This window comes from Mobula birostris, chromosome 32, assembly GCF_030028105.1.
Source record: "Mobula birostris isolate sMobBir1 chromosome 32, sMobBir1.hap1, whole genome shotgun sequence".
Lineage (NCBI taxonomy): Eukaryota > Metazoa > Chordata > Chondrichthyes > Myliobatiformes > Myliobatidae > Mobula > Mobula birostris.
In genome coordinates this window covers 6,930,632-6,944,326 of record NC_092401.1, presented here as the reverse complement: position 1 = coordinate 6,944,326, position 13,695 = coordinate 6,930,632, and the positions used below count along the sequence as shown (strand labels likewise).

General features: G+C 42.3%; 1 protein-coding gene and 1 long non-coding RNA gene across 7 annotated transcripts in view; one reads left to right on the top strand and one right to left on the bottom strand.

The window, feature by feature from the left end:
• Window positions 1-518: 518 nt before the first annotated feature.
• On the top strand, window positions 519-6,723 carry LOC140191275 (uncharacterized). The gene is made up of 3 exons (XR_011883807.1): window positions 519-1,188; window positions 2,807-2,883; window positions 6,116-6,723. It is a non-coding gene; the product is annotated as an uncharacterized lncRNA (long non-coding RNA).
• A 690-nt stretch (window positions 6,724-7,413) lies between these two features.
• Window positions 7,414-13,695, bottom strand: part of atg4da (autophagy related 4D, cysteine peptidase a) — a 46,712-nt gene continuing 40,430 nt past the window's right edge. For all 6 annotated transcript variants that reach the window (XM_072248537.1, XM_072248533.1, XM_072248538.1 and 3 more), the window contains one exon: window positions 7,414-12,188. In XM_072248537.1, the coding sequence (XP_072104638.1) occupies window positions 12,006-12,188 (183 nt within the window). In that variant the 3' untranslated portion in view covers window positions 7,414-12,005. The remainder of the gene's footprint in view (window positions 12,189-13,695) is intronic.

Sequence of the window (13,695 nt, the reverse complement as noted above, 5' to 3'; positions counted from 1 at the left end):
CCAAGAAGTCGTGCAAGTTCTTCATGCCCTTCTTTGAAAAGCCCGGAACAAGTAGTTCGACACGTCCCATAGAGTCACCTGCACCTGCTACAAGTTTGTTAGAATCCAAAGGTGGATCAAGTAGAAATGTGTCACAAGCCAAGGAGGAAGTCAAGTCAGATAAATCCGACTATGATGAGATTAAGAGTGAGGCTGCCACAGAGAACGTGGACATGACAGGAGGGGAAGACGATAGTGGTGGTGATGTTGAGTTTATTGACGAGATTTTACCTGACGACACTGAACCTAGTGAACTGGATGGCGTCAAAGAGCCTCGAACCGACATACCAGAAGTGATTGAACAGCATGACATTGGACTTCTGAAGTTCGACAAGGATACTGGAAAAGCAATTCTGACTGACGCGTTGAGAACAGAAATAATAAAGCTGGGTTCGAAGTATTTCCAGAACAGTGAGGGGCCTTTCCTACCAACAAATAACCTGCTCAATGAACAAAACTTGGTTCAAGAGGAAATTGGGAAATGGTCGTGGTGAGGAAGTGACTTGCTCGTGGCTGGTCTCTCCCCCTTCTTAAAAAGTCTACATTTTGTATCTGTTGTCTTCTCTATTCCCGGTCAGACCATCAATCCTCAGTGGAGCAGGAAAGTGGATTCGACCAGTGGAAAGCACCTGAAAGGATTAGTGTTCATGAAATGCCAAGAATCATCGGGAATGCTTCACACAGTGGAAAGAAATTTAGCTGAAAACAGGAGTTATTGACGCGGTATTTCAGTCACAGATTGAGAAGGAAAAGCAGAAGTGGCGTGATATCTTGACGAGAATCCTTCACTGCATAAAATCCCTTGCGACTCAGAACCTGGCTTTGTGAGGACACAGGGAGCCACTTCAGCTAGACCATGACTCCAATGTGGGAAATTTCCTTGGCTTACTGAAACTACTGGCCATCTTTGACCCTGTCATAAAAGAACACCTCACTCATTTGGAAAGTCATCCTGGATCCATGTCTTATCTTTCACTGGGTGTCCAGAATGAATTCATCCACATGATGGCATCCACTGTTCGCCAGAGTTTACTGAGAAGCATTCGTAAAGCCAAGTACTATGGAGCATCGACACAACAGACAACCCCAGCAGATTCACAAGTGAAGTATTGCCTCATCTCAAAGGACTGCTTGGGGCCTTGAATGGAGGTGAGGGTGGTGGTGTATGGGCAGGTGTAGTACCTAGACCACTTGTAGGGATAAGTGCCAGGAGGGAGATTCATGGGGAGGAGCGAATAGACAAGGGAATCGTGGAGGGAGTGATCCATGTGGAAAGCCGAAGGGGGGAGGTAATGATATGTTTAGTTGGAGGGTCCCTTTGGAGATCGCAGAAGTGCGGAGGATAATGTGTTGGGTGCAAAGGTTGATGGGCTGGTAGATAAGGACAAGAGGGATTCTATCACTATTACGATGGCGGGAAGATGGGGTGAACGCAAATGTATGGGAACTCGCGGGGAGAAGAGGGTTGAGAGGGCTAATAAACCAGCCATGATGGAATGGTAGAGCAGATTCGATGGGCTGAATGGCCAAATGGAGGGAAAACTAGTAGTCATATAGTCATAGAACATAGCAGCAGAGAAACAGGCCATTTGGCCCTTCTAGTCCATGCCAGACTATTCTGCCTAGTCCTGTCGACCTTCACCCTGACCATCGTCCTCCATTCCCTTCCTATCCATGTACCTATCCAAATTTATTTTAAACGTTGAAATCAAACCCACATTTATCAGTTTGCCAACAGCTCATCCCACACACTCACCAGCCTGATTGAAACTCCCCTTCAAGTTTCTATTAAGGATTTCCCCTTTCACCCTTAACCCATGATCTTTAATTCTAATCTCACCTGAACTCAATGGAAAAAGCCTGCTTGCATTTACCCTAACCACACCCCTCATAATTTTGTATAACTATCAAAATCCCCTCATTCACCTACACTCTGAGGAATAAAGTCCTAACCTACTCAACCTTTCCTATAACTCAGGTTCTCAAGTCCTGGCAACATCCTTGCAAATTTTCTCTGCACTCTTTTAACCTTATATCTTTCCTGTAGATAGGTGACCAGAACTGCACACAATATTCCAAATTAAGGCCTCGCCAATGTCTTACACACCTTCAATATAACATCCCAGCTCCTGTACTCAATACTTTGATTTATGAAGGTCAATGTACCCGTCACTCTCTCTGTGCATTGAGTAAAGGAGCCAGGAAGAGGAAAATAGTGATCTGAACATGCCCAATCACCCCAGAGTCCACCAAAAGAAAGGCCCGTGGCACTTCTCATAGCAGGTTTTGAACCTACTCAGTACTTTACAGCTAAGAGTATGCTTGTCACTCATAGAAAGCCCAGCAGCTAATTATATACATTACTGGAAGTTTACACAAACAACACTGTGTAAATGATGTGGAGCGAGGGGTAGATGGGATTCCGGAAAGAATTCCCCCAATTTTTCCTTGAAACGTTGCCCTGGAGTCTGTTAAGTTCTCCAGACAGGAGGGAAGTATCACTGTAATGCTTCATGTGTAAGAAAGTGCTCAGGTGAGACAATGATCAACTGTATGATGGCAAACTTGCAGCCTCTGAGGATGAAGTGAGTCCAGAAATGCCTTTGCCAGCACAGGTGCATTCAGGCTGTGCAGTCTGGTCACTGGGAGGAGGCAGCAGGTCCTGCACCCGCAAATCACAGACCTCACCCACCTCCCAGGTTCACAGAATGCTGAAGACTTCCGGAATTAAAATGAAATTAACTTTTTTTCACCTTTTTGCTTGCAGCTGTACAAGAGGATGATCTAATAAGTAGTTTGACAGATTGCAAAATCCTCCGACAGAAGCAAAAGAACTACAATCAGGTACAGCAACACAATAGTTGCTGGATTTGCTCTTCTTTGTGCTCAGTCAGCAGTCACTTAAGGAATTGATCCCAATCCCTGTTTACCATAGGATTTGGGGAAAATGCTGTCCGTGAATTTCAAATTATGGTATCATTCCCTCTAATAGTTCAGTAGATGAAGACATTGTCCCATGTGGCGGTACTGAATGTCAGAGCAGAAGAACCACTATTCAAGTGTAGATATCGTGTGCCATCCTAACCAAGATCAACATGCAAGGTGCTATCACAGTGACCTGCTGCACTATTAAGTTGATGACATTTGGTTCAATTCAACTAATCAGGTCCATTCTCCTGCCTGCTCTCCATAACCTTTAAAATCCTTACTAATCATAGAACCTATCAACCTCTTCTTTAAATATACCCAATGACTTGGCCTCCACAGCAGTCTGTGGCAATGAATTACACAGACTCACCACCCTCTGGCTGAAGAAATTACTCTTTGCCTCCATTCTAAATGGACGTCATTCTATTCTGAAGCTGTGCCCTCTGTTCCTAAAATCAGTCATAAGATCTGAGATGAGCGATTTGCTATATCTAACTTCCTTTCTTACATTCCCAGTCTGATGAAGGGCCTTTGATTGAAGCATTAACTCTTTCTCTTTTCATAGATACTGTCTGTTCGGCTAAATTTCCAGCATGTACTGTCTTTGAGTCAGTAACATGAACTCACTTTCCAGGACCAGCCTAATGCTACACATCTCCTACACTCCCCATTCCCTCCCTATTCACTACCTCAAGTTCCAGTCCCTAGGAAACGGTTCACAAACCAGGAAATGGGTTGAGCACCCAAGTTGATGCAGTCTTTCATTGATTCCATGATGGATTTAATGAGTAGGCCCGCAAGAAAATTTAATCTCAGGGTTGTGTATGGTATATGTACTTTGATAATAAATTTACTTTGAACACCTTGGGCTATGTAACCTTGTATTACATTGCTTGTGCATTTGGGCTAATAACTCGGATTCAGTTCTTTACCTGGCAATTATTACATCCCTGACATTTTCACGTAGCAGAATATCATACTCACCCACATGAAGGTTTAACAATTCTGCTAATTTTAACTTTTATATTTTAATGGCTGAGAACGTGAAGTTTCCTGGTGCCCAATCCCAGCCTGTATAGGAGGCAGAAAAGATTTAGTAAAGGGTAATAACTAAGGGATAATCATCTATCTGCTGTTCTATGGCTGGAGATGGTGGGGAAATGGATGACATGCTTGTCTATTGAACAATATATCTGTGGTGCTAAATGTGGCCAATGGAACTGGGAGATTCCTCCTGCAGTGCAAAACTTATCCAGATTAGAAACAAAAGGCAGTTTGCATTCTCCTGTTTTACAGTTTAAATTGTGGCTGATTCTAGTTCTTAACCATTTGTGCTCATGTAATTTTTCTACCTTCACATGGAACCACGGCATGAAGCTGTGGATAGACAACAAACTTGTCTTGCATAGCACTTGTACGGGAGATAAGACCTTTCAAAGTCTCTCCCAACCCACATGACATCAAGGTGAAGTGTGAGGAAAGAGGAGAGAGATTCACAGAGTCATTTATCTTGCTGGATGTCAGCTAAGAATTCGGAACCAGAATTTAGACCCTCACTCATCAAGAATGTCCAATGTGGGCTTGAAACTTCATGCTCAGAGGGGAGGGGTTTCACAAAGTTGAGGTTTACTCCAGAATTCAGTGTTAGAAAGAAAAGCTGTCTCAACCTGCTTTGTAACAAATGCCAACAGATTGATCCTTGGTTAGAATTGTAATCCCCACAGTAACTACAGTGCAAATCCACTGTCTCCTTCAGTCCACCTGCTGGATTTTCTGATGGGATCAGGAACTAGGTGAGATGCAACATTTAGCATGTTGTGAGCTAGTCTAGTTCAAACACTGTGGTAATACAAAAGTTGTCCAGTTTGGGTCAAAAAAGCAAGATGGAAATCCAGATACATTCCAGTAAATGGGAAGAGTTGCATTCAAGAGGAGAATATTACAAATAGGGTTCTTTGTGGATATATGTTACTCTCCAAGTTTCTTTCTCCCCCTCCCTCAAACCAAAAAGATTGAATCATTCCATTGAACAGAGATGAGGAGGAATTTCTTTAGCCAGGGGGTGGTAAATCTGTAGAATTCATTACCATAGATGGGCATGAAGGCCAAGTCATTGAAAATATTTAAAGCAGAGGGTGATAGGTTCTTGATTAGTAAGGGTGTCAAAGATTACAGGAAGGAGGAAGGGGAATAGGATAGGGAAAATAAATCAGCCATGATGCAAATGGAAAAGTAGACTATTGGGCAGAATGGCCAAATTCTGCCCCTGTCTTATGGTCGTCCATAAACATATTTTAAATGCAGCCAATATTTGAATAATTCAGAAACAAACAGGGAAGCCAAAAACAACTGGGAATTGATTTAAGTTAATTAGAATAAAGATTAAAGGGAAATTCAGTAAAACTTTAAACTCAGAAAATTGTGGGTGGTCAGATCTCATTGCCTGAAAACTGAAGGAACTGAAAACCTTCATCACATTCACAAAGCGACTGCATGATGTGCTACAAATGTGTGAGAATCAAAGGGCAGGGACGTGAGATAACACTGCAGCCTGAGCAGGACACAGCCTCAATTCAGTGCAGAGCCCAGTAAAGGTCAAGGAATAGCAAGCAGAACTACTCCGACCCTTGCCTCAGTTCCTGACATCCTGACCTTTTCCCAATCTGGCCCAGCACTTAAAGTGTCCAAACATGAGGTCATTCCTCACTGTCAAACCTCTCTGGGACCTGGACCCCATTGCCACCATTTGACCGATACCAGACCTTTCCAATTTGGTCCAGCGTTCAAATCAAGCACCATGTCTTTCCTCACTTTTGGGGGCGCCCCGACCCCACCTCCACATCCACTCACCTCACCTCACCATTGTTCAGTGATTGTTATAAAAAAGTATTATTAGTGAAGTATTTAGTAGTTTTGTTTAGTTTGCCACAAATAAGTAGTCACTGTGCTTCATCAATGCCGTCTTAAACCTCTAGGTTGCTGTTATTGGTTTTGCTTGGCAATGGTGCTACCTTCAATGAATCATTAATATGGTCTTTTGAACCAGAGTCAAAATACATGGGGGGGGTGTTTAAAAAAAGACAAATTTTATACCAGTAACAAATTATAAACACATTTCCATTTTGCTCCCATATTTCTGATAATTTAGATCATTTTAAAGTAATAAAATTAACATCGGGAGAAGATGGCGCGACGGCAGCGCACGCGGCCTCTCCGGTGATGATGTCTGTTATTTGTCAGGTAGGGGACCGTGCACAATTCTGATTTGATGGAGACAGATGTGAGTACATAGCAGAACATCTGGAAAACTTCTGAAATGCCCGCTTTCCTACCGCTGCTACTGTGTGGTAACCGGAATCTCCGGAGCTGAAGGCCTCGGAATCCTCGGCTTTGCGTGTTTCAGTGGCCGGGGAGAGGTCGAGGGCGCTCGGCAGAGGATGGCGCTCGGGAGGCTGTATCGGAGAGGCTGCTCAGAAGCTCAGAATTTTCAGACGGATGGACTCAGTGTCGGCTGTGGTCGGCTGCTTCCAAGGCATCGGCAAGTTGACGGTGCCTGGAGGTTCATGGCAGGGAGTTTCTCCCTTTTGCTGCTGCTATCGGGGACTCGGGAGTCGATCAACGCGGGACTTTGAGACTATTTTTTTTTGCTGTGCCCATGGTCTGTTCTTCATCAAATTATGGTATTGCTTTGCACTGCTGTAACTATATGTTATAATTATGTGGTTCTGTCAGTGTTAGTCTTTGGTTTGTCCTGTTTTCGGTGATATCACACCGGAGAAACATTGTATCATTTCTTAATGCATGTATGCATTTCTAAATGACAATAAAAGAGGACTGAGTGTTCTCATAATCTAAAAAAAATTCCAAAAGTGAACAGTGGACTGAAATAATGCCTCTCACTCCTTGCCTTGTCAGCCTTTCAAAGGCAAAAATGGTCTGGTGTACCAGTGGTTAGGATGTCTTTTAGAGATGCATGTTTAAAGATACCTTCCAGGATATCCCAAAGCCCTCAAGTCCTGTTCAATATAGTTCTTGGAATTTTATTATGAAATGAGAAATTCCCATCAATTTCTAATTGGAAAAGGGATACACAGATATACAAATCAACCAGGGTTCTTTGAGTGAAAAGTGGTATGAACACTTACCAGATCTGTGAAGAGATTTCCTCCTGTCTACCCCTCTCCCAATGCGTTTTCCACTTTCCGAGTGCTGTTGAGATCTATGTGTGACCTGAAACATGAACTCTATTTTCTTTGTCACAGATGCTGCCTGACATGCTGACCATTTCCAGCATTTTCTGCTTTAGTGTTCCAGTATTTACAGATTTTTGATTTTCTTTCCAAGTGGTGTGTGATGAAACTGCTGAAAGAAGTTACACAGAGAAAAGACTGTGCTTTGTTGGAACTAGTGACACAATTCATTAATTATGAGGATCTATCCAACAAAGACTTTTAAACTAACTTTTTAATGTTGTTGAAATGTATTTAAATTTTCCCCATTTGTACACATTACTGAACAGTAGTGACCACTGCACAATTCCTCTAATACAAATATGCCTTATTCTAGCATCACCAAGTTTAGGCAAAACACCCTTCATGTTTGTAAATGAAAAGGGTATTCAGTCCTATCCCTTAATATCACGCCTTCTGAAGAGATTCCCAGTTGCACAGCTCTGCCCTCAAAGGGGAGGGTGTTTATAGAGTTGACCCGTGACCCATTTTAATTTAAAGTGCATTATCAAATTTGCCCCCCCCCCCCCCAATTCTCAAGATGCCCAAAACCCCAGGACAGGAAGGAGGAAGTTCTCTCCAGACTGCGATGCCAAATGAAACATTGTCAAAGGATTAAAACATGCTAGGAACGTTTCAAGACTAACTGGAAACTATTTGGTTTACTAGTACTGCACTGTAGATAAGCACTGTGTACTTTAGGAAGGCAACCCCAATTGAGAGCAAGTTTGGTTCCTGAGAGCTTCCTGGTGGTTTATGGATCAGTGCTGTTAGGCAACCAGGAAATCATTTGGATACTAATCAAGTGATACACAGGCCTTCCTAAAATAGCACAGCTGGAGAAAATTTCAGTAGTACACGCACAGCAACTGAGAATACAAATATCATTTAAACACCAGTGATAAAATCAATATTCGCTCAAAGCAAACGCATTAGGGTTCAAGCAGATGGACTGTAACTTCCATCCAATCTCACAGTAATATTCATCATTTCAAATTCAGGCATGGTTATAAATAGAGCAAGAAATTATGCACATGATCTTTCCAAAATCTAGCAGCATTATATTTAAGTAAAATGTAAAAGTGGGTAACTAGAATGAGGCACAGCCAGTCTTAGATATCTGATCATACTATGACTCAATCACAGAGTGAAAGGAGGGATTAAACAAAATGGCTCAATAGAGTTAGGGAAGTAGTTGTTTATTATTTGGGTTGGTCTCTGGTCTCGACTGGGTTGCTTTAAACATACAGGGGAGTTTCTGTGTGGACGGGGGGGGGGGGGGAGAAGACAGAAGGGGGTGAAAAGTTGGCTCCAAATTAGTGCTGCTACTCAAAACAGCTCCCAATATCCTCCACAGTTAAACAATCTGACAGCATTCACCAATTACAATTCACTTCATCCATTGAGAGAGCTGAGGGAAAGGATTTCAAAGGGTACAAGGAGTCAGTCCTCAAGATGGAGGTTTGGAGAAAGGAGAGAGGATGGCAAGAAGATTAAACAACAAATACTGGAGAGGGAGGGGGAGGAGTCGTGGGAAGAACTTCCAACACAGTTTAGGTAGGACCGAAGAAACAATACGAGAATACCGCCTTGCAGCCCTTGTCCTGCTTCTTCTACTGCTCACTTACAAGAGATGAGGCTTCAAGTTAACTAACCCTCCCAGCCAATGGTTACGGCCCTCAGACAGGTGGGAGGCAGCGTCACTTATCAGAATTAGATTACACTCAATGGAAGAATAGCTCTGGATGTGCCTACACTCAGCCCAAAAATACTTGTTGATAAAGCATTCATATTAATCTGGAGAAACCAATACTGGAACACAGTCCTGATCTGAGACGTTCAAATCAACATATCAAGTACATATTTAGGGAACATAATCTGCATTTATCCAGTGGCATCAGTCACTAAGCTAAGCATTTCTCATTCAATGAATTCCACTGAGTAATGACTGTATGATAGGTAAGTATGGTAGGGTGGTGTACATAAGCAACAATGTGATATTTAATCCTCTCTGGTTGAAGGAGGAATATTGGCCAAGATGGCAGAATCCTCCTGCTTTTCTCTGAACAGTAATAGGGGTTATTAGGAGCTGCTTGAATAACTAGAAACACAAAAGTTCGAAAGGGTGTGGGAGGCAGAAAGTGTAGCTAACAAACAATTCACTAACAGGATAGATATGTCAAAGTTAATCTCTTAGATGTAATCAGCCTGATCAAGATGCAGAGATATTTTATATCTAGTTTGTTACTAGAGTAGAAATGCTCCATATTAATACCATGGAGTAATCCACTGCAACCTATTCATGCCTTATATATTCAATCACTGTGTGTGCTCTCGACAGTTCTGCAAATTTGATTAACGTTGTACACTCCCTGAAGTGCAGAAAACCTGTCGGGTGAACCACGGTGATCCTAGCCGTGAATGCTCAAGGCTCCATCACACTGAAAGGTGAAAACAGGATCACAGAAAGGCTGTGGGAACATTGACTCGTATTCCACCTTCCCTCCCCTAATCTACACACAATCTTCTTCTTGTTTCAAATTAAGTTTCTAGGCAAAATGGTTCCACAAAAAGTACCATACGTATTAAAAATACTGTGCAATTACTTCCCCTATCCTTAAAATGATTATTTGTTAACATGATGCAATGGCTCACCATCATGGTGGCCCACTGTCCCACTAATAATTTGGTCCTGAGTTTAGCAGTAAGAAAGAGATTGCAATGTAGCAATTAGCTAATTTTATGAACTGAACTCACAAAAGTAAACAGTGGTATTACCATAAGCCCTCTTCGACTAATGGCCATTTATAAAGCCTGGCTGTAAAGGTGTGGCAGCAGGAAGAGTACACTGCAGTCAAAACAAGAGCCTGAACATCCTAATGCCAGCCAATGTCTCCAATGCAGGAATCATGAATTGAGTTTCACCTGCTTGCACCCCAGTCCTGGTAAAGTGATCCTCAGGACGCTTTCCCAAACGCTACGGATATTTTAACTCTGGGGATGGGGGGGTTGTGAGTGAAGGACATGGTGGTGAGGAGGGAGGGAGCCACAGGGAAATGCACATAGCTGTGCTTCAGATCAAAGGCTCAGTCCAGAAATAAAAACTATATCAAAAATAGAAACTGGAACAGACAGAATAAATAATACAAACAAAATAGTTATGTAATTAGACTGCTCTTACTTGTTAGCTCAATTAATAATTATAGACAACACTTTGTGAGTCATTAGGATCAGCAATTATGTTTCAAGATCTGTGATTAGCGTTGACAGCCAGCAGTAACATGATTGAAAGTACAGGTTATACAATGGGTTACTCGGGGAGCAGAACCACCTTTGGAGCAGGTGTAAAATTCGCAAGCTCCAGGGCTGTTTAAGTGCCACATGAATAGGAACAGAGCAGAAGGAGCTTTGCAATGACAGTCTTGACTAAAGGAAAAAAGGGAAGAGCACCTTTACGATACTGATCTTCTGGACTGTCCATACCAACACCCTGTGACCCAAGTTAGATTCTAATGTCAGTTATTGCTGAATCTGGGCCAGTTTTATCTGCTTGAGCCCAGTTTCAAACTAGGCCCCAGCAAAAAAATATATCCCTCAAGAAGACTTGTCACCAAGAAAATGGTGAACCCAAACCCAAGGTGAAAGGCATCCCAATCCTAGTACCTCTCAAAAGTAAAATACTTCCAATAAAGGATAAAGCACTAGAATTTACAAAATGTCACTGCAATGCAAACAGCTGTCTGTGTGGATCTGGCAAGAGCAAATCCTGGTTTTTAAAAGTCCATTAAATGTTCTTCTCTTTGTTCACAGTAGGGCTCTTATCGCACTAGTTTGTAAATCAATCGACCAGTCAAAATAGATAAATGATACCTATTCTTAAAGAGAAATATTTGCCTTTCCTTTTCCCTAAATAAAAATCTGATTTGCCATTTACCTAAACCGTGCAGGTCACAACACTGCCAGTTTAATGTTGAAGCAGTGTTGTGGGGCAAAGGAGTGCCACAGTGTGACAGTCTATGATCTGTAGTGACATGGTATGTGTCAACACTCACACAGGTAAAGCTAGTGTTGATTCTTGACTCCCTCCTGTGCACAGTTTGAGCCACAGTAAGTGAATTCAAAGAGGTAGCTCCATAAATGGAAGTGCTGTACCTCTCAGGGAGAAGAGTTGAGGAAAAGCTGCAGAATTCAGCAAAGGAATCTCTATCTGCAATCTGCCAAAGGAACAATAGGTCCAGACAATCAGTCTTCGGTAATCTGGACCCAGGGAAGTGATGGCAGGCAGCGTTCCCAACCTTTAACTGGAATTCTAGCAGAATGCGTCACAATTAAAGCATCAGACTTGGCAACCATTCCCCATCTGCCTCCCTATGAACTACTCCCTATTATCCAGTTCACACTGTGTAAAGGGTTGATCAAAGGTGAGGGACCATTCAGTGAACTCTGAGAATAGAAGTCAGCACCTCAGCAACATCTGCATCAATACATTACATAACTGGTTTCAATATCAACCCCAGACTGAAATTGTCAATGCCTTGAAAAGTCTGCATCACACAGACCAATAAATGACATGCACAATTTCAGCCACATTATGAAGGGAAGGGAAAAACAAGCTGATCATTCTCAGGGAGAGTTTTATCAGTCTCATAGTGAAAGCTACACAGAAAGGATAATGATTGCCATGATTCCATCTCATTATGGAAAGACACCAGGTATAAATATCGGAACATTCCAAGAGGACCCCTAGTTTGTTCCCTGTTGAAACATACAGTAGCAGGCACAGATAATTAATTGCCAGTCCGTTGTTCACTAGAGAAAAACAAATTCTTCAGTGCTGCTCTGCTTCGACTTCCCTGCTCTTTCAGACTTGGAGATTCGCACAGTTGTATCCGGTTTGCAAATGCAGCGTTCATCCAGACCGTAATCCTGAGCACAGCCTTCTGCAAAGGTGAAAATAGGGTACTTCTCTTTCAAAGGCGAGGAGCCCAAAACCTAAAGATAAAGAAAAACAAAATCATTTCACTGTTGTTCTGTTCCTGGTTGTACACATCTCCGTGAATCATATACCATCAAAGCCAATCGGGTAGCTGATAGGTCTTAAAGTGTCTATAACTGAAGGCGAATTTCCCTCTCCAGTTTCCTCTAATGTACATCAAATCCCAGATACGAGAACTTTGAACTGTTTCCACAGTCTGTCTCCATTTCTCAGTGAATGACACTTTTCTTGGGCAAATATTATTATTAGTGACTGTCTGAGCTATCTTAATTTGTGCTATGTGTGACTTATGAAACTGCTCTGCACTGTGGTCCCAGGGAAATGCTGTTTCATGTGCATGTGGAATGATAATTAAACTTGAACTTGAGTCTCCAACCAAAGTGGTCTTGTAAACTGATCACTGATTTCAGAAACCAAATACATTTACAATTGAAGCCACTCATAGAAACATAGAAAATAGGTGCAGGAGTAGGCCATTCGGCCCTTCGAGCCTGCACCGCCATTCAGTATGATCATGGCTGATCATCCAACTCAGAACCCTGTACCTGCCTTCTCTCCATACCCCCGATCCCTTTAGCCACAAGGGCCATATCTAACTCCCTCTTAAATATAGCCAATGAACTGGCCTCAACTGTTTCCTGTGGCAGAGAATTCCACAGATTCACCACTCTCTCTGTGAAGAAGTTTTTCCTCATCTCAGTCCTAAAAGGCTTTCCCTTTATCCTCAAACTGTGACCCTTCGTTCTGGACTTCCCCAACATCGGGAACAATCTTCCTGCATCTAGCCTGTCCAATCCCTTTAGAATTTTATACGTTTCAATAAGGTCCCCCCTCAATCTTCTAAATTCCAACGAGTATAAGCCTAGCCGGTCCAGTCTTTCATCATATGAAAGTCCTGCCATCCCAGGAATCAATCTGGTGAACCTTCTTTGTACTCCCTCTATGGCAAGAATGTCTTTCCTCAGATTAGGGAACCAAAACTGCGCACAATACTCCATGTGTGGTCTCACCAAGGCCTTGTACAACTGCAGTAGTACCTCCCTGATCCTGTACTCGAATTTTCTTGCTATGAATGCCAGCATACCATTCGCCTTTTTCACCGGCTGCTGTACCTGCATGCCCACTTTCAATGATGAATCACAAGTAGACCTACTGTCACTAGACTAACAACATTCATGCAACACTAGAAAATCCACCATGTTGCACTTATTGAGACTTATGGGTCACTTTAATTATGATGTACATGGATAGTTATTTAACTTTACTACAACGCAGATCAAAATTTTAATTTCATCAAGCATAATTCTCCAAACTTGTAGTTTAATTCCAACATTAGCTTCAGAGTCATCTCATTTGGCTCCACTCCTCCAAGTTTCATATTGTTTACAAATTTGAATTCTGAATCTACACTGATTCACTAACCTAAAAGATGTGGTTCCAATACAAAATGTCCAATGCTCCCACTCAGCTTTCTATTCCAGTCCAATGTAACTCCTCCAACAC